Source organism: Electrona antarctica (genome assembly GCF_951216825.1).
Source record: "Electrona antarctica genome assembly, chromosome: 5".
Classification (NCBI taxonomy): domain Eukaryota; kingdom Metazoa; phylum Chordata; class Actinopteri; order Myctophiformes; family Myctophidae; genus Electrona; species Electrona antarctica.
Genome location: NC_136810.1, coordinates 40,899,911 through 40,920,652, shown reverse-complemented (window position 1 = coordinate 40,920,652; position 20,742 = coordinate 40,899,911). Strand labels below are relative to the sequence as shown.

General features: G+C 41.5%; 1 protein-coding gene across 1 annotated transcript; it reads left to right on the top strand.

The window, feature by feature from the left end:
• Positions 1 to 258: 258 nt before the first annotated feature.
• slc24a1 (solute carrier family 24 member 1) lies at positions 259 to 20,703 on the top strand. Its single transcript, XM_079502327.1, has 11 exons — positions 259 to 343; positions 927 to 2,146; positions 3,452 to 3,505; positions 3,776 to 3,881; positions 9,677 to 9,769; positions 16,749 to 17,191; positions 17,629 to 17,701; positions 17,765 to 17,961; positions 18,281 to 18,370; positions 19,044 to 19,210; positions 20,165 to 20,703. Exons 2-11 carry the CDS (start codon positions 1,109 to 1,111, stop codon positions 20,412 to 20,414), a joined length of 2,511 nt encoding a protein of 836 aa, XP_079358453.1. The 5' UTR covers positions 259 to 343; positions 927 to 1,108; the 3' UTR covers positions 20,415 to 20,703.
• Positions 20,704 to 20,742: the final 39 nt, after the last annotated feature.

Genomic DNA, 20,742 nt, shown 5'->3' with positions numbered 1-20,742 from the left:
AACAAAGACTGGCAAGATTTAACCTAATAACGTCGTGAGTAAAAATATTTGTTTTATTATTCAATTAAATATGTTTAAATGAATGGCCTAAGCTTATGATAATAAAGTGAGAGTGAGACAATGCTCCTAATCCTATTAAGACGTCAGGTAGCCTATTAGCTAGGTTTTATGCTGATCCATTGTGAAGACTTGTCCTGCGGCGCGTCCTACTTGACCCCTCTGCGCACAATTTGGACTCTCCACGGTTTGTGCCATGCAGTGAACCCAGCTGTGGGTAATCTTTTCTTGGATATTCTGTGTCCCTGATTTCAGAAATCGTACCGTCAAAACGAAGCCTGCATCCGTAAGTGCTTCTATTATTTTATTTTATATAGGATACTATATGTAGGCTATAGCAGGGTTGCCAACAGGGTTGACTGTAATAATCAGGAGGAATATAGGGGATTTTTTTTAGGTGGTGGGGGAACTCTGGGGCTCCTCCCCCATAAACTTTATAACATAGTTAAGTTCCTGTGTTCTGGTGAATTTTGGGAGTTTGATACCAAAAGCAGGAGAAATCCAGGCCAGGGGAAATGGAAATGCAGGAGTCCTGCAGGAGGTACGTGGCAGCCCTGGTATAGGCCTAGGCCTATTTATTTGTTTTCTTTGATGTAATAATGAGCTAAACGTTTCGTTTAAATCTTGGTTCATTTAATTTGTTTATTTAAAATAATAATTTGAGCTCTAGCCTTCTGATTTGGGCTTTTAGCTGTGCTGTAGCCTACTTGTTTTTCTTTTCATTTTGTATCATTAGTCTAAAGAAAACCTCTCTAATATGCATACTCCTTTTCCTTGATACTAGTGTCTTATCTCAAATTCATTGCCTAAATATATATCTGTTGGTTAGGCATCATTTAACTTTCAATGTGCCCTTTCATGTTTCTCAGGTTGGGCTTTCTGTAGAAGTTAAAAGATGACATGAGTCATCCGTCTGCAAACCTAAAACCACCACCAAAAACACCATCACCCCATGGTGTTCTGGGGACCAAGCTGGACCCACCCTTTTTGCACTGCTCATTTTGTGCAGTGTAATTCCCCATAGCCAATACCACTGTTGCTTTGGAGGAAAATGCATTGTACACGGAGAAAGCGACTACAGCTGAGCCGGGTTGTGTTCCTTCTCTCTGGGGTTTTCCTGTGTACCCTCTACCAGCTGAGCATCAGTGCCAGGCTTTCGGAGCCCTGGCTGCTGCCTCAGATTGGAGATGACTCTGGAGAGGGTTCAACAGAAGGGCTGGAGGAGTTTACTCTGGAGACTCTGGCCTTTGAGGAACCCATCACTGCGACTCTGGAGTGGGAGCCAACAGACCAAACCACACCAGAAATGGTTGAGGTCCATCACACAACTGAAACTTTAGATTTGACAACACCCCCCACCACAGATGAGCCTTTGTCATTAACAACAAATCAAACTACTACTATTGTCCACTGTATCTTCGTGGCTCCTGAGGAGACACCCACACCACCAATGCCTCCTGGCTCAACCATGCCTGCCTCACCTGAAGACTCTCCACAGGGCGACTATCCCAGGGACATCTTCTCTGTACAAGACCGCAGGAGAGGCTGGGTGGCCCTACACATTTTTGGGATGGTCTACATGTTTATTTCCCTGGCAATTGTGTGCGATGAGTACTTTGTTCCTGCTCTGGGAGTAATAACAGATAAGCTGGAAATCTCCGATGACGTTGCAGGGGCCACTTTTATGGCCGCTGGAGGTTCGGCCCCTGAACTATTCACTTCCCTCATAGGCACCTTCATCGCCCATAGCAACGTAGGAATTGGCACCATTGTGGGCTCTGCAGTGTTCAACATTCTGTTTGTGATTGGAATGTGTGCTGTGTTTTCGCGGGAGATGCTCCATTTGACCTGGTGGCCACTCTTCAGAGACGTGTCCTTCTACATCTTGGACCTCATTATGCTTATTATTTTCTTCCTGGACAATATCATCGAGTGGTGGGAGAGCGTGATGCTGTTGGGAGGTTACACTCTCTATGTGATCTGCATGAAATACAACGTGCAGATTGAGCGGGCCGTCAAAACCCGGCTCCACAAACACCAGGGCATTGTTAAAGTAATTGCTTTGGAGGAGAATGAAAAGAATGAAAAGGTATGTATATACTATATATATATGTATGTATATGTGAAATAATAATGATTAATGGGGCCCAAGGTTACATGGGGCCCACATATGAATGTTATCAGTACATTCAGTACAGTCTAAAGGGCCTGGTATTTTCATAGAGCCCCACATTCCTGGCCAAAACTGGTATGACTGAGCTATCTATAGTAGTCGAGTCGGAGGCATTTCATTCGTATCCCTAAAGACAATTATGCTATTCCTAACTTTAACTGTTTAAATTGCTTCATTATGAATGACCAAGTGGGCAGCAAACCCTTAATGTCAGATTCGTTATTTGGCCCAGACTGAAGTTCACCAATTGCATACAGTCCATTCTGTACAGTGTACACATGTTACAGCACTGGATATGAAACTCCCATCTATGGTTTTTATGTGAAAATCACGGCACTGGAGTTGGTTGATACACTGTAGGCCAGAGGTGCCCACACTTTTTTGACTTGAGAGCCACTTTCAAAATTACCAGCTCAATGTTACATACAGTAAGGCATGAGACAAGCACACTTGGAATGGGAAATAGAGGGACATTTTTAATTGGTAGGGTTTTTTTTGTATTATAACTTTGTAATGATACTGACATTTGTGTACAACACTCTAGAAAACAAAGTATTGCATTGTGGGTTTGAGCTGACAGGCCCTTATAGATGTCAGTCAATCAAGTCACCTTATTTCAAGTGGCACATGCGAAACAGTTTTTTTATATTTAAATTAAATATATTTGTAGGACCATGCCATGTGATCTACTTGCACAGCCTTTGTGATCTACTGGTAGATCATGATCTACCTTTTGGGCACCCCGGCTGTAGGCCTTGGGGGACCAAAGCCAATCACCCACAACAAAGTACAAACCCCTAATCCTTTGAGACATTACAGCACTGCTGTAGCTCGGTTGGAGCTGGGTTTTATTATCTCTTGTAAACACTGTCAGCATCACACAATGATATATGATACTGTTTAGGTATAATGAGGGGAGGGTCTATTTGTAGAATTTCGTACCAAAGTTTACTTTAACCCAATAAATATCGGTGCATTTTTGACAGATATACAAAGCCATTGGAAGATGTAAGCCCCAGAATCAGAAGAATCATCATCTTTATTATCACGTCATAGGTGTAAAGAAGTGTGTGATTTATTTAATTAGAGTAACACAATGCGCCATGGTATTTGGAGATTTATGTATAAACATAGTTACATAACTGAAATGAATGTATTTATAACCTTATTCCTATAGATTTCCTACTTAATGATTATCATTGGAAAATGTATTGCACACAGGTGAATGGGGACGTTGAAGGCAATGCTGCTCCAGTGGACAAGAATCACTTAAGGGTAAATAACAAATAATTAATACAACAAATAAATTAAAACAATTGAGAAATTATTATAAAAATCACTTACATGTATGCTCTGGTTATTCTCATGATGTCATGATACTGTATATTACATTTCTGACATATACTGTAATAAACAACATCACTCAAACAAAACAGGGCTTCTGTTGCACATCTAATTTCTAGTTTGACCACCCGCCTGTTGGAGGATGTTGTATGTATCACGGTCTGTTGTGAAGTTTGTGAACCCATCTCTTTCTCCCAGCAGAAGCCATCCCTTCATCGAGGGAAGAGTACAGCCTCCTTACACAACAGCACATTGAGAAACTCCATTTTCCAACTCGTGACCCACACCCTGGAACCATTAGGAGGAGGTGAATACATTCCATGTCACCAATGATACATTCTCTGGACAAAAATGATGCTTGCTTTGCATTGATTGATTGATTTAATTGTTTATTAGACAGAAATGTAAAAACAGCAACAGAGTACAGTCCAACACTTAGTCCAAAAGGCATAGCACAAAAAAGGTCCTTGTGGTCTTGTTTCCATTTAGGCCCTATGCAATCAATTCATAGATATGACATGAAGAATAACAGCACAATTCAATATCATCACAGGAAAAATAAAACACTACACTGTATGTACAGGGTGGGGAAAAAGGAAGGGGGGGTGATCATTTCCTCTCCCTTGGGCCTGCTGAAAGGTGGATTTTCAGGCCTGATTTAAAAGATGTATGTGATATGTATTTTTTGAGGAAGGGGGTCAGGGCATTCCATGCTTGGGTGGCAGTACCCATTTGTTTTGAAAGTGGGCGGTACCAGATCGTTGTTCTCGCTCAGTCTAGTATTGTGGCTGTGGGTGTCGCTCACTTTTAGGTAGTTAGTCAGGTTACTGAGGGCATTGAGGGCAAGGCTGCATTTACAATTTTGAATGTCAATACCATTTTCGATTGCTTACCGTAATTCTGTATTTTACCCGGAGCCAGTTTAGACTAGCAAAATGGGTTGGAAAAGGTGGGTCATGGGCCCCAGGCCAAGACGTAGTTGAATGAATTTGTTTTTGGAGGTCTGAAGCTTAGTCTTAAAGGGACACTTCACCCTTTTTGCAAAAAATATACATGTTAATGATGTTTAGAAGATTTAGACCACTTTCCTGGGGGTCTTTATGTGTGTTTACTTTAATATGTGGTTTTAAATATTTGAGATATTTGAGATTATATGAGATTTTAGCTCACTTACTTCCTGGACTACAATTCCCATAATGCTTTGGTGCACTGCTCCTCCTTGTGGATAGGGGGAGGGCCTGTCTTACTGAGACAACATGTAGTCCTGGAAGTAAATTTTTTGATTTTAGCAGTGAGCCCAGTGTCTCTGATGTCATGGACACTGGGCTCACTGTTAAAATCTAAAATATCTAAAACCACATATTACACACATAAAGACCCCCAGGAAAGTCTTCTAAATCTTCTAAACGTCATTAACATATATTTTTTTGTCAAAGGAGGGCTGAATTAGAGCACCCGAAAAAGCACTTTTGTTGACAAAAGAGGAAATTCTGCCCAGGAATCTTGTTCTTTGTTTTACTTTTTTGATCACCTTTGTTGCCATGCTTTCACCAGTCATCTTATTGTCAAGAATACAGCCCAAAATGCTGAGTCATCCGCGCAAAGAGCAATTTGCAGTTACAGGCAGCATTCATGTCGTTCATGTAAAGAAGAAACAGTAACGGCCCAAGTATGCTTCCTTGGGGAACCCCACAGTTCACTGGGAGGGATGAGGACATGGTTCCATTGATTTCATCCAGTTTATTGAGGTGCTATCAAAACCGATTGCCTTCAGTTTGTCCAGTAGAATTGAATGATTTTTGGAGGTCCAGTATGACCATGCCGCAGAAATTGCCCAAGTCTACCTCACGTTTGATGTAGTCGTTCAAATACAGTAGGCATGTGTCAGTGGAGTGGGATGTGCTGAAGCCAGATTGGAATTCAAACAGCAGTTTACGGTTGTCTAGGTAGCTGTTTATTTCTTCTTGAATGAATCCCTCTATAACCTTTGAGATCGAACAAAGGATGGAAACTGGGTGGTAGTTGCCAGGTTCTAATTTGCTTTCTTTTTTATAGAGGGATTACTCAAGCCAATCTGAAGTCTTGTGGGACGTGGCACTGACTGATGGATACTGTACATTTGTAATGTGGGTTACTATGGAAGCAATAGAGACAATGATGATGAAGAAACTGTTAAAACAGATTTGGTCTGATTTTTGTTGCTGCAGCCTAATTGATCTATTACCTCCCAGAGTTCTGGATGTTTTTGTTTGCTTCAATGTTCTCATTTAGTTATTATTTTCCTTTTGTGACCAGGTTGTTTACTACATTGCGTTGTTTTCTGCAATTTTCAGGTAGTTTTGCTCAGAGAAGATTTTATTTCTGAGTATGTCTCTTAATATGTCTCCCGTCATTCAAGGTTCAGTACGGGCTTTCACCCTTACCACTTCCCTTACCACTTTGGTCGGTGCATGCCCTTAGAGGTGTTGTTAAACTGAGTGCCCCTGTCCTTCTCTCAGTAACATGGATTAGTAGATGCTTCATGTGTAGCACTAAGTCCAGATTGATAGGCCTACTAAGTAGATAAATACCGACCTCAGTCTATGGCGTGATTCATTTGTACAGTGGAAATATGGAAAGGCTTGTTGGACAGAATGAACTGTACTGGCTCTAGTCACAGTCACTACAAAGCTTTTATTTCAAGTTAACACATCAACAATGGTAAAGGAAGAGTTATAAATGCTGTGTTAGACAGCAAATGCATCTTATATATCTCCATATTTCAACGTTTTTATTTTTCTCCCCGCCGTAAATGAATGCCCTACTACTTAGTTACTGTATGCTATAATGCTACAGTAACAACACGTTCGTTGTGAGCTTTGTTCGGCACATTTTGCCACTTTTGTGAAAGTGGTATGTCTGTGAGTTTTATAAATATATAACCAATGAAAGGTATTAACAAGAGCTTGTAACAAAATTATAACTACATTGGATCAATTGGAACACAGGTTATTTTTTTCAATTTCCTGAAAAGTAACGGTTTTGGACAAACAAGGTTTCCGTCCAACGACAATAATGACACAATACTGGACACATAGCCTTAAAACTCAATTGAATTGCTTTTGTTAATTTCTTTTTAATTTACCTCCCAATATTTCATGATAGAGGGCCAAGAGGGGTTACTAGCTTACTATTCATTTTATTATGATAAGGTAACTTGCCACCTCAACATATTTCTCTTGCCCCTGGTGGTCCCTTTTTATTTGTCTCTCTGGCCACCAAGCAGAAAGACAATGCTCGACTACTCTAATTCAGTAATCAGATTTTGATTGAGCTTATATACAGTATAAACCTGGAGCACAGCCAGCATCCCCTACTGCACCAAATACCAATCAAATCCACCTATCTCAACGCAGCTATGATTCAAGCCCATGGACATCACAGGCCATGCATGTGTGCAAAGCCATAATGACAAATGCTTAAATATGACTTATGTATTTACAATATAGTCACATTAAAACTAACAGAAACAGATTATGATATATATGGCATGTCTATTAAATGGAGACTAGCACATTGGAGCACATCGAGTCTATGCTTGTCGTATGAAATATGCTATAAATACATTTGACTTGACGTGAATATAATGGCAATTCTGGCAACTCTGAAGATCTTGGTCAGAGTTGTTTCAGCTCATGTTATTGTGTTGTGAATTGTGATGAGCTGATCATTGCTGAGGCTAGCAGCTGCATTGGTTATATTCTATGCCTGTCATATTTATTTGCTGGTTGTTTGCAATAACTAGTAACTGTAGTATTTGAGACTTGATTCCACTGTGTTTTCTGTCCAGCTTGGACGGTTTGTGTAAACACAAATATTGAGCACAAAAGTGGCAAATATTGAGCAATCAGCGGCAGCTAGAGGCGGGATCAAGGCATACACAGTGCTGCCTTGATCCCGCCTCTAGCTGCCGCTGATTGGCCAGGCCATTTTGTGGCCGGGCATCAAGTCTGCCTGAGAGTTCCCAGATGGGAGCAGGAGGGGGGAACCCAGTGTACTCTCTGCTGCCCCATCTGGCGGAGTCAGGTTAGAACTAACTACCGGTATAAGCAGATGTGAAAAATGCAGGTCAAAGGTTTTTACTTGGCCTCTAGGGAGTGCGCATACAAAGTTGTACACAGATCGGTGCAGTTATAGGTAAAAACAGGGGAATTGGTCTGTTATAAAAATTATGTGTCATTTTGTCCTCGGCCTAGAGGGAATGTGCGTGTATAATTTCATGGAAATTGCATGCTGTGTTCATGATTTGTGGCATTTTGTTCGAAGCAGACCAATCCTGCAAGATTTGGAGGGCAGTCTTAGCCAATCGGGATGGAATATGGGAAATGGGACAGATCCGTGTTGATCACACTGGGATCGAACTGGGAATATAGAGATAGTGTATAGTACCGATTTGCGTGATGTATGGATAAAATGTGTACGAGTAATGAAATGTAGGGCAGAGGTTAGTCGTTGGGATCCAGGGAGTGTGTGTGCAGAGTTTGGCATCGGCCGGGCCAACGGTGCCAGAGATTAGCTGTACACGGATGGAAGGACGGACATACGGACGGAATGCAAAACATACTCTCTCCCAATGCCTTCGGCCTGGGGGAGACAAAAATTGTGTTATTTTATCATGAACATTAGTGAGGACCAATTATATAAAGATAAGTTGAGAAGTGGTGAAGTGGCCCTTTAAAAGACAATGGGGAAATTACCCTACTTCAAATTTGAATTATTAGCTCAGTAAACATTTTCCTCTTGAGTTTATATTTTAATTTGTGTTCATTTTGTAATACAGCCCTTAGAGTAAAATATACAATACAGAGTGTGGCTGACATTGTGATTGACAAGTTGCTGCCATAGACCACAGCGGTCAGGCAAATATGCAGTACTCAAGGTTTAAAATGGGACTCCACAAACCGTTGGGTGACGGATGGATGACTATGTCCATATTTTGACTGGGATACCATCCCAAGTCCTATATCTACATGTAGGAATGTGGGCGCCTCACAGGGCCATTCTGGGAATGTGGGTGTTTCACAAGACTGTTCTGGTGAGTTTTTGATGATTGGTTCGAATGGTTGAAGGTCAGGCTTCTTTTCCTATCGTTCACTATCACTTCCCATTCTCTGGAGGGGCGCGCGCGTGTGTGTGTGTGTGTGTGCGCGTGCGCGTGCGCGTCATACTGCTGGGAGTAATAAAATGTGTCATCATTCTCATCAATGAATAAATGTTGAATGAATGAATCAATGATGAACAATACCTGATCCATTTATTGGTTCAAATGAATTTTGTTTATAGAAACACATTGCGGCAGTCCCACAATGCGTTTGGTATCCCAATCACAATGACATTACTTTTTTTGGTTTTTGGGAGAGCTATTTTAGAGATCTAGGCTGCCATATCCTCCTTGTTGAGGTGATTAAGCTCCAAATATGTCCATTATTCATCACATGACTGATCTCAACTGCATTTCTGTCAATGCCAGGTGTCTTAATATCCTGCATGCATCTTCTAAAATGTTAGAAATGGTAAATGGTGCATTTATATAGTGCTTTTATCCAAAGGGCTTTACATAGATTGTGCATTACATTCACACACACATTCATACGCCGATGGTGGAGGAAACCATGCAAGGCACCAACCTGCACATTGGGAGCAATTAGGGGTTCAGAGTCTTGCTCAAGGACTCTGGGGGAGACTGGGATCGAACTGGGAATCTTGCGGTTCCCATCCAGCTGCTCTACGCTACTCTAGCCCTGATCCACTGAATTTGTTCATGAGAAAAAAATTGATTTTGCCATGGTCCAGAAATCACATACAGGTTATACTCTGGAAAGGTGCCGGTCATTTTGTAAATAAGTTTAATCACCCTATTGCATTTTTGTCTGCTCTAAGGCCAAGGACACGATTCTCAGTAGTTTGATTTTATTGTTTCTTGGGTGGATACAGGTGGGCGGATTGCCATCGCTAAGATTGAGTCAGATGGGAAGAACATTGCATTGATTTATGCATATGCTCCTAATAATTTTGATGCTGGTTTCTATGACCTATTAACCAAAACTCTTTTGGATCTCACAGGCCTTCGTCTGGTTCTGGGAGCAGGTAGTAGTAATAAAAAAAAGGGCGAGGCAGAGAATAATGACCAACACCTTGCTTCGGCAGCCGACACAGGTATGATGATTGGCATCTCGCACTTAATGAACCCTTCCGTAAAATATTATAATTTCCTCTCTGTGACAAAGTAATAGATTTTCTCTTTGTGTCTAAGATCTATTTAAAAATGTTCAGAACACATTACCAGTTACATGGTCTGATCCCAAACCCATTTACCGTATGTAACCTTGATGGCTGCAGCTGCTAGAGCTCCTAGATGGCATTTTAATTCCTCACTGCTTTGTGGCATAAATGAAATTCAATGAATTTCTGGAGTTCATTATGGGTTCATTTTCTGAAACTAGGATTCTGCTGGAGGCAGTGAAGGGCTTTGTTAGAAGCAACACCATACTGTAAACGATAAGGAACGTGCAGGAAAACTAGTAGCAGAAGTATGTGCTGCTCTATGGTATTTTACAACGTGGTTTGAGACTAGTGATTCTGTTTCTCTCCAAAAAGAGCTGGTTATATGAGGCTTTGGACCAATGAACCTTTTTTCAATATTTTAGTGAGAGAAAGGAGATCCTGCACACTGTCTTCACTTATTAAGCAGCAGTTTATTAAGCTGCGTTTAATACAACGTTTCGGTCTCACGACCTTCATCAGGTATCTGGTCACAACAAGTGTCATATCTAAAGATGGCACTGTGATAACCAATCCAAGCTCGAAGTGTGGCTTTGATGAGTCTGCATATAACCGTTATTTGGATAATATCAATATAGAGCATATTTCTTATAGTAAATTGGTAAACATGGACCTTACACAACATGAAATTTAGACAGCGGTGAGGAACATGCACAGGGGAACATCCAGTCCTAGACGGAATTCCACCTGAGCTTCACCTTGCCTTTTGGCCCTTGTTCGTCTGTGCTTGCGGATATGATCCGCAAGCACATGATTAATTATTAAGGAGGGTTCATTCTTGAGAGATGTTACATTTCCTTTCCTCCTTTTGTCTTTTTCAAGAAGTTCAATGCAAGGTTGTTCCCTTTGCACTTTCTCTTGAACCATTGGTCTATAGCGTGCTTTGAGATAAACCAGTAGAATCTGGACACCAAGACACGTATGTCTCTAGTAGTGTGCAGATCTGTATGAAGTTGGTGTGGTGCGAGAGAATTTTGCTCCATTAGAGCTGATATTAACTGTAAATAAAATAAAAAGAAGGAACGTGGTAAATCAAATTCCATACATGGCATGGCCAGACTAATCACTGCATCATTAGTCTGGAATCTCAATGTTGAACCTGCATTTCAAGGGGCGGATTAAAAAAATGCTTCTGGTGACAACTGGTCCCTGATTGGTGCCACACAACTTCGGGGGCAGTGAAATCCAATCACAAATTCACAACCGAGCAGGGCCAGAACAAACCTGCTGAGGGCTTTTTGTTTTTGCACTGGCAGATTTTGCCTGGTTTCCAGGCTAGCGTGGATGGAACACAACCTCTTGTCTCCATAAATACCCCACCTTTCTCTCTCCAATGAGAGACCTGAATAGGATGGCCACCAACAGTCCTTCATTATTAACTATAGTGGAGCATGCAAAGGGCAGCCACACAGTTTTTCCAGTGAATTTGCAAAACAATGTGACCAGACTTACAATGATAGTGAGTAATGGGCATATTAGAATTCAGATGGTCTTGAAGGGAGTAAGGACAGACTAAACTATATTCAACAGCCCGCCATGTCCCATTGCATCAGGCTTAAGCCGAGTCAATAACTGTAAGCTTATAGGCCCAGTAATAGAACAGACAAAGCACCGCCACCTTTTCCTATGCATTGTAGAGAGCTTTAGGCTATGCATGGCTGCTTACCCCTCCATATACATTTTGTTTACACGTTACAACTGATGAAGTTTACTCCAGTACTGGATTTGGTAGGACTGAACCAAATTAATTAACTCTGGTATAATGTTCATCTCAATTATTGAAACTCAACTTTGGAGAGAAACAACTATTATTTTGTCACATGTAACATTTTTAAAGACCGGAATAGAAGAAGGGATGGGTGCAAGATGCATTAATCATCACCTGGTTCAGCGGTAACAAAGTTTATTTCTGACAGTTTATTTTAAACCCTGATCGTTTACTATAGTCATTGAAAATACATAATAGTTGTGGGATACATCTTGGCATTGTCAACATACTATCTATATTGTCAACATTTTGTCTGGGAAATATGATTATGTGTTCCTCCATTCATAGAAATTGGGGATAATGCAGGTGATTGACAGGTGGTTTGTGACAATAGTTCAAGACAAAGGAAAAACGGTAATGTACATAAATTCTTGATTACCGTATATGCACCACACCTAAATGGTAAAAGGTGCATTATAGCGCCTTAAGGCTTTACAATGTGCATTACATTCACACTCACATTCACACACAGTTGGTGGAGGAAACAATGCAAGGCACTGACCTGCTTCAGTGTCTTGCACTTTGACACTAACCCAGGGGGAGCCGGGGATCGAACCGCGGGAACCTTCCGTTTCCCAAGCGGCCCCTCTGGAAAACGTCTTGTGCACCCTTTCTCCCTTTAGGATTACTCAGTGTTTCTGGAATATTGGCAACATTGCTTTTCTCTCTGTAAGGAGAGTGGACGAGAAAATGTGTGGCTGCCCCATTGCATGGATTCATGGAAACCATGCTTCTGAATATTTAACAATGCATATAACTATTGATTTGTGGCCATGCCATTTGGTTCTCCCATTCGAAAGAGTATAGGTATTCACTATATTTACATATTTGAGGGATTTAATGGAGACGAGTACATGCATTCCAGAATCTATGTAGGCCAGTGGTTTTCAACCCTTTTCATGCCAAGGCCCATTATTTTTTCAGCGTTTGAGCCATTGGATGAGATTTTGCCAAAACGTAGAATAGTTTATCATTGTTGGATAAGAGTTTGTCCACAATTCCATGCAGCATTGATGTGGTACCCTCAAAAATAACAATTCTTCTACATTATCTAGATGTTTAACAATAATTTAACTCTTGAGAGCGTAAAATGAAACGGAATGGACCCATAAGGGTCTGGGCTTGTATTTACGGTTAAGATCGGCTCCAAATGATAGTGGTGTTCCATGGCAAAATTATGTCACAATACATATGCACTTCATACATTTCTGCACACCACTAGAGCCACAAATGGCATGGTCTACAGATCCTACTGATTTATATCTCAAAGCATGCATAGACCCCTGGCATTAGATGCTTAACGATGGAGTGCCGTGATGGAGTGTTTTTGTGATGGAGTTTTTTAGGTTTTCTGAGCTCAGTTGCACCCAAAAAAACCTGAACTTTTAACATTCAGTAGATTTTCTGTGGTCTGGGGTTTCCATGGCTCAAACAAGTGCTCTGATTTTCCTGTGGATTGTGAGGTAAGAGTCCACAAATCCTATATATGACATAGGAATTTGCCAGCAGATGTCACTGTTGAGGCCTGTTTGCCTGTTTTCGTTGTAGGCCAGTCAATTTAAGCTAAAAAGGGGTGTGACCGAAAAGAAAGTAATTCAGGGGTTGAAGTTGGAGTACCATTAAAAAACTATGGGCCCCTAAGGCAAAGAAAATCTAATTTCTATTATGCTGTGCTGACCTCATTACATTTGGGCGCATTTGGGCAAGAGGCTATGGCCTTTTTTAGCCCAAGGAGTGTTTTTCGTGCAAAACTAATGCTTGGAATGGATTCAGAATCATGAAAACCCCCTAGTTTGACACATTACATGCTTCTTAAAGCATAATTGTCTCCACCAGGCCGAAGGCATGGGGAAAGAATATGTTTTGCACTCCGTCCGTGTGTGTGGGTCCGTCCGTTCGTCCGTGTGTGTGTGTCCGTCCGTCCGTCTGTGTACAGCTAATCTCCGCCACCGTTAACCCGGTCGATGCCAAATTTTGCACACACACTCCCTGGATGCCAACGATGAACCTCTGCCCCAAATTCTCCAGAACGGCCTGTTATAGCGCCACCAGGAGGCCGACTTTTGAAAAACATTTTTTGCTATTACTCCTCCATATTATGTCCAAATATGCCGCAAATCGTTACACACTATCTCTATAGTCATGTGTTCAAGACGGATCTGTCCGATATTTCATATTCCATCCCAATTGGCTAACATTGGCTTTCAAAGTTTGCAGGATTGGCCCGTTTTGAACAAAAAGCCTCAAATCCATGAACGCATCGTGCAATCTATGTGAATCTTTCACAGACTTTCCTACTAGGCTGAGAAATATATTTTCCTGTTCACATTGGCCTGTTATAGCGCCACCAACAGGTGTATTTTTGCAAAACACATGTTTGGAACAAAATGCCTCTAATCATCCAATTGCCATCAAAGGCCTAAGAACAAATGACACCCTTTTCACATTGGCCTATTATAGCGCCACCAGGAGACCACAACCTGACCTGCCCTGGTGGAGACCTGTGCCTGTACCTGTACCTTTTTCTAGTTAGAATTAGATTTGTTTTGCCTTGAAGCTGCTATAAGCAATAATATGTCAACAATTTATATAATACTCTATTTTTAATATGTTATTAAACGTATTATTGGATGAACCTAAGGATCATAAAAAACCTTGAACGATTACTTTTGCAATTTATTTTGGGCCAAATCTTAGATTGACTGGCCTATTGCAGCTCAAAAGGCTTCAGAACCCACAGAGAAAACCCCAGGCCACAGAAAATCCACTGAATGTTCAAAGTTCAGGTTGTGTGGGCGTAATTGAGGTTATAAAACCTAAAAGAAAAACAAAAAATTAATGAAAATGAATGTCATGAAACCTTTAATGGAGGATCAGCATTGAGTTGTCTCTCTCAGGGCTATTCAGAGAGAGAGTTATGACACTGCCATAGACTTTGTTGTAAACAAAAAGAAGTAAAGAACAACAAGGACAAGAAGTATGCAGAAGTAACTCTTGCCATCAGGCGACAAATACTACTTGAACCACGTGATCACATCGCGGTGAGTGTCATATCTCTCTCTTTCAACAGGTCTGGGTCCAACATATTGCTGGCCTCCAGAACTGGTCATAATATTATATGTTATTTAATGTTAGGGGAATGTTCCCAGTGGCCAGATTCTAGGATATGGTTGCTTCTAAGTTACCTCTCTGAGATGTTTGAGATTACACTGCCTCATTTTCCCATTACACTCTACATTCTAAATACATTTACGGTAAGTGGGATGTTTGTTTTTTATGATTTTGTCTGTTGCTTTCTCTTTTCCTTTCTTTTTGTTAGTTATTTTCATTGGAACATATTGTGTGCATTGTGTTGGGTCATTTTGCTCACACGTTAAATTTAAATAATCAGTCTCTTTGTCTCAGGAAAAGGGTGACTTAGAAAGATAAGGTAGAGAGGTAGATAGGATAGGGACATGGTAGAGATGAGGTTTGATGTGATGGATTCCGTTTGTTTTGTTTATAGGTAAAAAATCAGATACTCCAAACAATGTGGCCAGTGGGAATCCAGGGAGCAAATCTGAAGGTAAAATCGATGCATGTGATGGTTACTCTGTAATGTGTGTGACCTCAGTAGCTGCTGTGTTGTTGGGGTATTTTTTGTCAATACACGTATGTTTGCACTGCACAGTAAAAACAAACAAACAGTCTGAAGAGAAAATTGTAAGTAAGTGTATTGAGTTGAACACTTTGACTGCCGAGTGTTTAAAAAAAAAAAAAAAAAAGTAAGATATGTTTGGGGCTTTTTCTGCCTTTATTTGATAGTGTATGCTTTTCACCTACCTTTGAAAGTCAAATCATAGAATATTATGGTGTAGAATGAGCGCTGCGCGCAGTTGTGTGGTGTTTTTCCACCGGCTCCTACAAGCTGTGGAAAGCAGTTTGTTTTTCCGGTCATGTGATCGACGTGTCATGTGGTGTAAACCCCCGAAACCAAGGATGACCATAGGTTAGCGAACAATGCCATTGGGAAAATAGGCGTCAAAGACGACTTTGGCGGCCTGGGCCATGGCTCAGTGGTCCAGGCACCTTGGCTGGCAATCCAGTCTGGCAGTGTGCCGCGGGTTCGACTTCCGATCCCGACGGCCTTTACTGCATGTCTTCCCCCCATCTCTCTCCCCATTTCCTGTCAGCCTACTGTCTGTCCCTCCATAAAAAATATAAAATAAAGGCGAAAGCCACAAAAAAAAACATTTAAAGACGACTTTGGCAGGCAAAGTGTGATGTAATAGTATAAAATCCTCAGTGTTAATTTAACACTAACTGTGAAAATACACTCTCTGAGTTATGCTGAAGAGTTAAGGAGTATTGCCAGTCTGGGCTATTCTGAATAGCGCTTTTCACAATACACTGTCCAAGATTTTGTCTACATACATGGCAGAGCAGTGATTTTCACCTCCAAATACAAATATACTGTACAGCCATTATACTCCATCATGTGCTCTATAAACGAGACCTACAATATGTGTTAATTGGAATTGTGGTTGGAGAACATTTTGACCAATCTCTTGGACAAACATGTTACACAAGTAAGACGCGCGAACGCGGGAAGCGAACGCAGCTCGTAAATTTTGCAATAACAATTAGAATAAATTACGTACTTTTTAGTTTTTTTTAAGTTAAGTTGTGTGTGTGTGTGTGTTTTATTTAAGTTTTTTCTTTTTAATTTTCTTTTTAAGTTAAGTTTTTTTTTAAGTTAAGTTTTTTTTAAGTTAAGTTGTGTGTGTGTTTTGTGTGTGATACAGCTGCGTCCTCTGGTGGCGGGCGGGTGGTGTTACAGCGTGACACACAGACACACACACACAGACAGACATGTTCTGCTAGGTCTCATAGTTAGTGCTCACTGCGTTCGCAATCACTGCGTTCGCAATTAGTTAGCCCATGACCCCCTGAACTGTCAGGCTGGGAAACAATAAATAGGTTAGCTAGCCTATATATCAGAGAAACCTTTTCCAATCGTACCACACGAAGAGAGCTAGCTCCCTTGGAGGAGCAAGTTGCGTCCAGGTCTTAAAATTGAATGTATTTATTATTATTTTTGCACAGATGGTGCAGCTAAAACTGAACAGACGAAAGATTCAGACGCTGCTCCAGCAACAGAGAAGAAGGAAGAATCAGAAAAGCAGGAAGAATCAGAGAAGGAGGAAGAATCAGAGAAGGAGGAAGGATCAGAGAAGGAGGAAGGATCAGAGAAGGAGGAGTTAGAGAATAAGGAAGAATCAGAGAAGAAGGAAGAATCAGAAAAGAAGGAAGAATCAGAAAAGAAGGAAGAATCAGAAAAGAAGGAAGAATCAGAGAAGAAGGAAGAATCAGAAAAGAAGGAAGAATCAGAGAAGAAGGAAGAATCAGAAAAGAAGGAAGAATCAGAAAAGAAGGAAGAATCAGAAAAGAAGGAAGAATCAGAGAAGAAGGAAGAATCAGAGAAGAAGGAAGAATCAGAAAAGAAGGAAGAATCAGAGAAGAAGGAAGAGGAAGAAGAAGACAAGAAGGTACTGTTTTTCAATATCCTATGCTGGTTCACAACAAGCAGAGATGTGAATCATTGCTACCTCTTTATGTAAGGGCCAACATGACATTTCATACCTCTTTATGTAAGGGCCAACATGACATTTCATACCTCTTTATGTAAGGGCCAACATGACATTTCATACCTCTTTATGTAAGGGCCAACATGACATTTCATACCTCTTTATGTAAGGGCCAACATGACATTTCATACCTCTTTATGTAAGGGCCAACATGACATTTCATACCTCTTTATGTAAGGGCCAACACGACATTTCATACCTCTTTATGTAAGGGCCAACACGACATTTCACAGCTTTAGGTATTGTGCAATTCATCTGCTATTCATTGTCACTTAGTTTTGCATCTATCATCCACCATGCTCTCTTTGTACCCATTGCACTAAACACATGTCTCATAGGAAGATGAGCCTGCAGGAGAGGCCGCGTTGGACAATTCAAAAGATGGTGATGCCGAAAATGACGGCGATGAGGGTGCGAGTACAGAGGACGATGTGGAGGACGATGTGGAGGAGGAGGAGGAGGAGGAGGAGGAGGAGAAGGAGGAGGAGAAGGAGGATCACAAGGTTGATGACAAGGCTATGGAGGAAGAGGTAGCAGAAGAAGAGACAGAGGAGATCGAGGAGCCGCTGTCCTTGGCGTGGCCGGACACACGGCGCAAACAAGTTTCCTATCTCCTCCTGCTACCTATAGTGTTCCCTCTGTGGCTCACGGTCCCTGATGTCCGCAACCCTGTAAGTCACACAGACACCAGATTCAGAATAATAAACCTGTGACTGAGCAGTGGCGTCTCTACGTCTAAAAGAAGTCCGCACACCAATTTCTGCTCCCAGATATATCTTTTAATGTACATATTAATAAAAGATATATCTGGCAGCAGAAGAAAAAAAAGAAGGGAAAAAACGTATTTTATTTCTTGATGTGTGACCCATTTCTTGATTGTTTGACCCAGCACCCAGCCTATTAGATATTTTTGGCTGTTTTTCAGCCTCCTCTTTTCAGCACATCTATGTCTCACTGCATGTTGACGCATTCGTGTTACTTGTCCTACAGAACTCCACGAAATACTTTGTGATGACCTTCCTGGGCTCCATTATGTGGATTGGATTCTTCTCCTACCTCATGGTGTGGTGGGCCCATCAGGTTTGTTAATGAGGGTCTGCAGTGTTCATTAGTGAAAGACACGGCTCGACTATTTTGTCACAATGCTGTGAGCCCGCCGGGCCAAGTGGTCCATGCGGATGCCACTTATAGGCTTTGGCCTGACAGCACGTTGTGTGTTCGAATCCCATGCATGACGACCTTTCCTTTGGCAGAAAAGCCAAAAACTAATCTTTAAACAAATGCACAATGCTTAAAAATGCATTTCACAAAGTACTTACTTGCTTGCTATTCATTGTACACGTATGCTAAAGTAGACTTTTTTGTATATGGCTTCAAGCGAATGCATGAAATTGCTTCCAAAAAGATTGATACTGACAATACTTTGTGTCAAAGTTATCTACTTGACTGATTGCAGTGAGTGCTATATTTTGACACTGGCTTTGGCAATGTAAACGTATGTTTTCTCTTGCCAATAAAGTTCAATTGAATTGAATCGAATCGAATCGAATCGAATCGAATCGAATCGAATCGAATCGAATCGAATCGAATCGAATCGAATCGAATCGAATCGAGTGCATACTGAAATCAAATCCAGCTTTAGGGTAACAACAGGTATAGCCTATTCAGTAAGCTTCATACTGTATGTTGTAACTTACAACAGTTTTTTTGCTGCTAGTATTCTCCATCTGAAGAGAATGTCATATGTTTCCAGGTGGGTGAGACCATTGGTATCTCTGAGGAGATTATGGGCCTGACCATCCTGGCTGCAGGGACCTCCATCCCTGACCTCATCACCAGTGTGATTGTAGCGCGTAAAGGTCTGGGGGACATGGCTGTGTCCAGCTCTGTCGGCAGCAACATATTTGACATTACCGTAGGGTGAGTTAATTGTGTATATTGAAAAACAAACACAGAAAATACACGACTAACAATCTCAAAACACTGCTAAAGTAAACGTTATTCATAGAGCATGTTTCATTCGGAACATGGAGTTCAATAGGCTTCACATGGAGCAACAACAGTAACAGAAAAGACATAACACACATTTGTAGATTTGTACGTGACACATGAAAGGAATTACTAGGCTGGTTGTCATCAAAAACAAAAGCTGTTGCCTGTAGTGAATGTAGAGGTATAATGAGGCCTTACGCTGAGTATGGTTGGTTGCAGTAAGACCATGTATGGTGTATTATCAGGTCTGATAACTCTGCCCAACAGATCATGTCTAGAGTATTCCACAGTTGTTTTTTTAAGTGATGCTGCAGCTTTGATGGCTTCATATTATTCGTTTGACAGCACTATCATCACATTAAAGCGTCACATAGTCTGGATTTTCGGTGGTCCTTGAGGGGATTCCAGGTGGTCCCCAGCTAAATGATGAAGACTTGACAACGAAATGGACCCTTATTAGATCTTTAACTCTTGAGAGCGTAAAATGAAACCAAATGGACCCGTGCGGGTGCATTTGGTTTAATTTTTCGCTCTCAAGAGTTACATTATTGTTAAACATCTGCATTACTTAATTTACAAGAAGTCTACACAATTAGAGATTGTAGGAGAATTGTAATTTTGATCAACGTTTCCCTGTCATCTATCCTAATGGTACCAACATCAATACAGCATGCAATTGTGGACAAAATCTTATATCCAACGACAAGAAATATTCAACGATTTGGGTCTGAGAGGCTAAATGTCATCAAATGGTGGTCCGTGGCTCAAATGCCGAATAAATAATGGGCCTTGATACAAAAAGGGTTGAAAACCTAAAAGGCATCTCTTTCTCTCTCCCCCTCCCTCACTCTGTGCCTCTGTTGTTCTCGTCCTTAACGTTAGCCTGCCGTTTCCATGGCTCCTGTACTCTGCACTAAACGGTATGGCCCCGGTGCCGGTCAGCAGCAACGGGCTCTTCTGCGCCATCGTCCTACTCTTCATCATGCTCCTCTTCGTCATCATCTCCATCGCCTACTGTAAATGGAAGATGAACAAGCTGCTGGGCGGCTTCATGTTCGTGCTCTACATTGTCTTCCTGGTGCTCAGTGTGATGCTGGAGGACCGGATCATCGTCTGCCCCGTGTCCATCTGAACGTGGGAATGAGCTGACCTTTCTCTTTGAACTGGGTTGTTCCCTCTACAGCTGAACAGCACCGGCACCTACGTGATTACATGGATGTTTAAAGTCAGGGACTCCATGTCTGTACTCTGTAGAGACCCAGGCAGAACCCTGCTGTAGTCGCACTGCACTGGTGCCCATTGCAGCAGTATGCCAGCAGCAAAACACACACGCACACACACACACACACACACGCACGCACACACACACACACACACACACACACACACACACACACACACACACACACACACACACACACACACACACACACACACACACACACGCACACACACACACA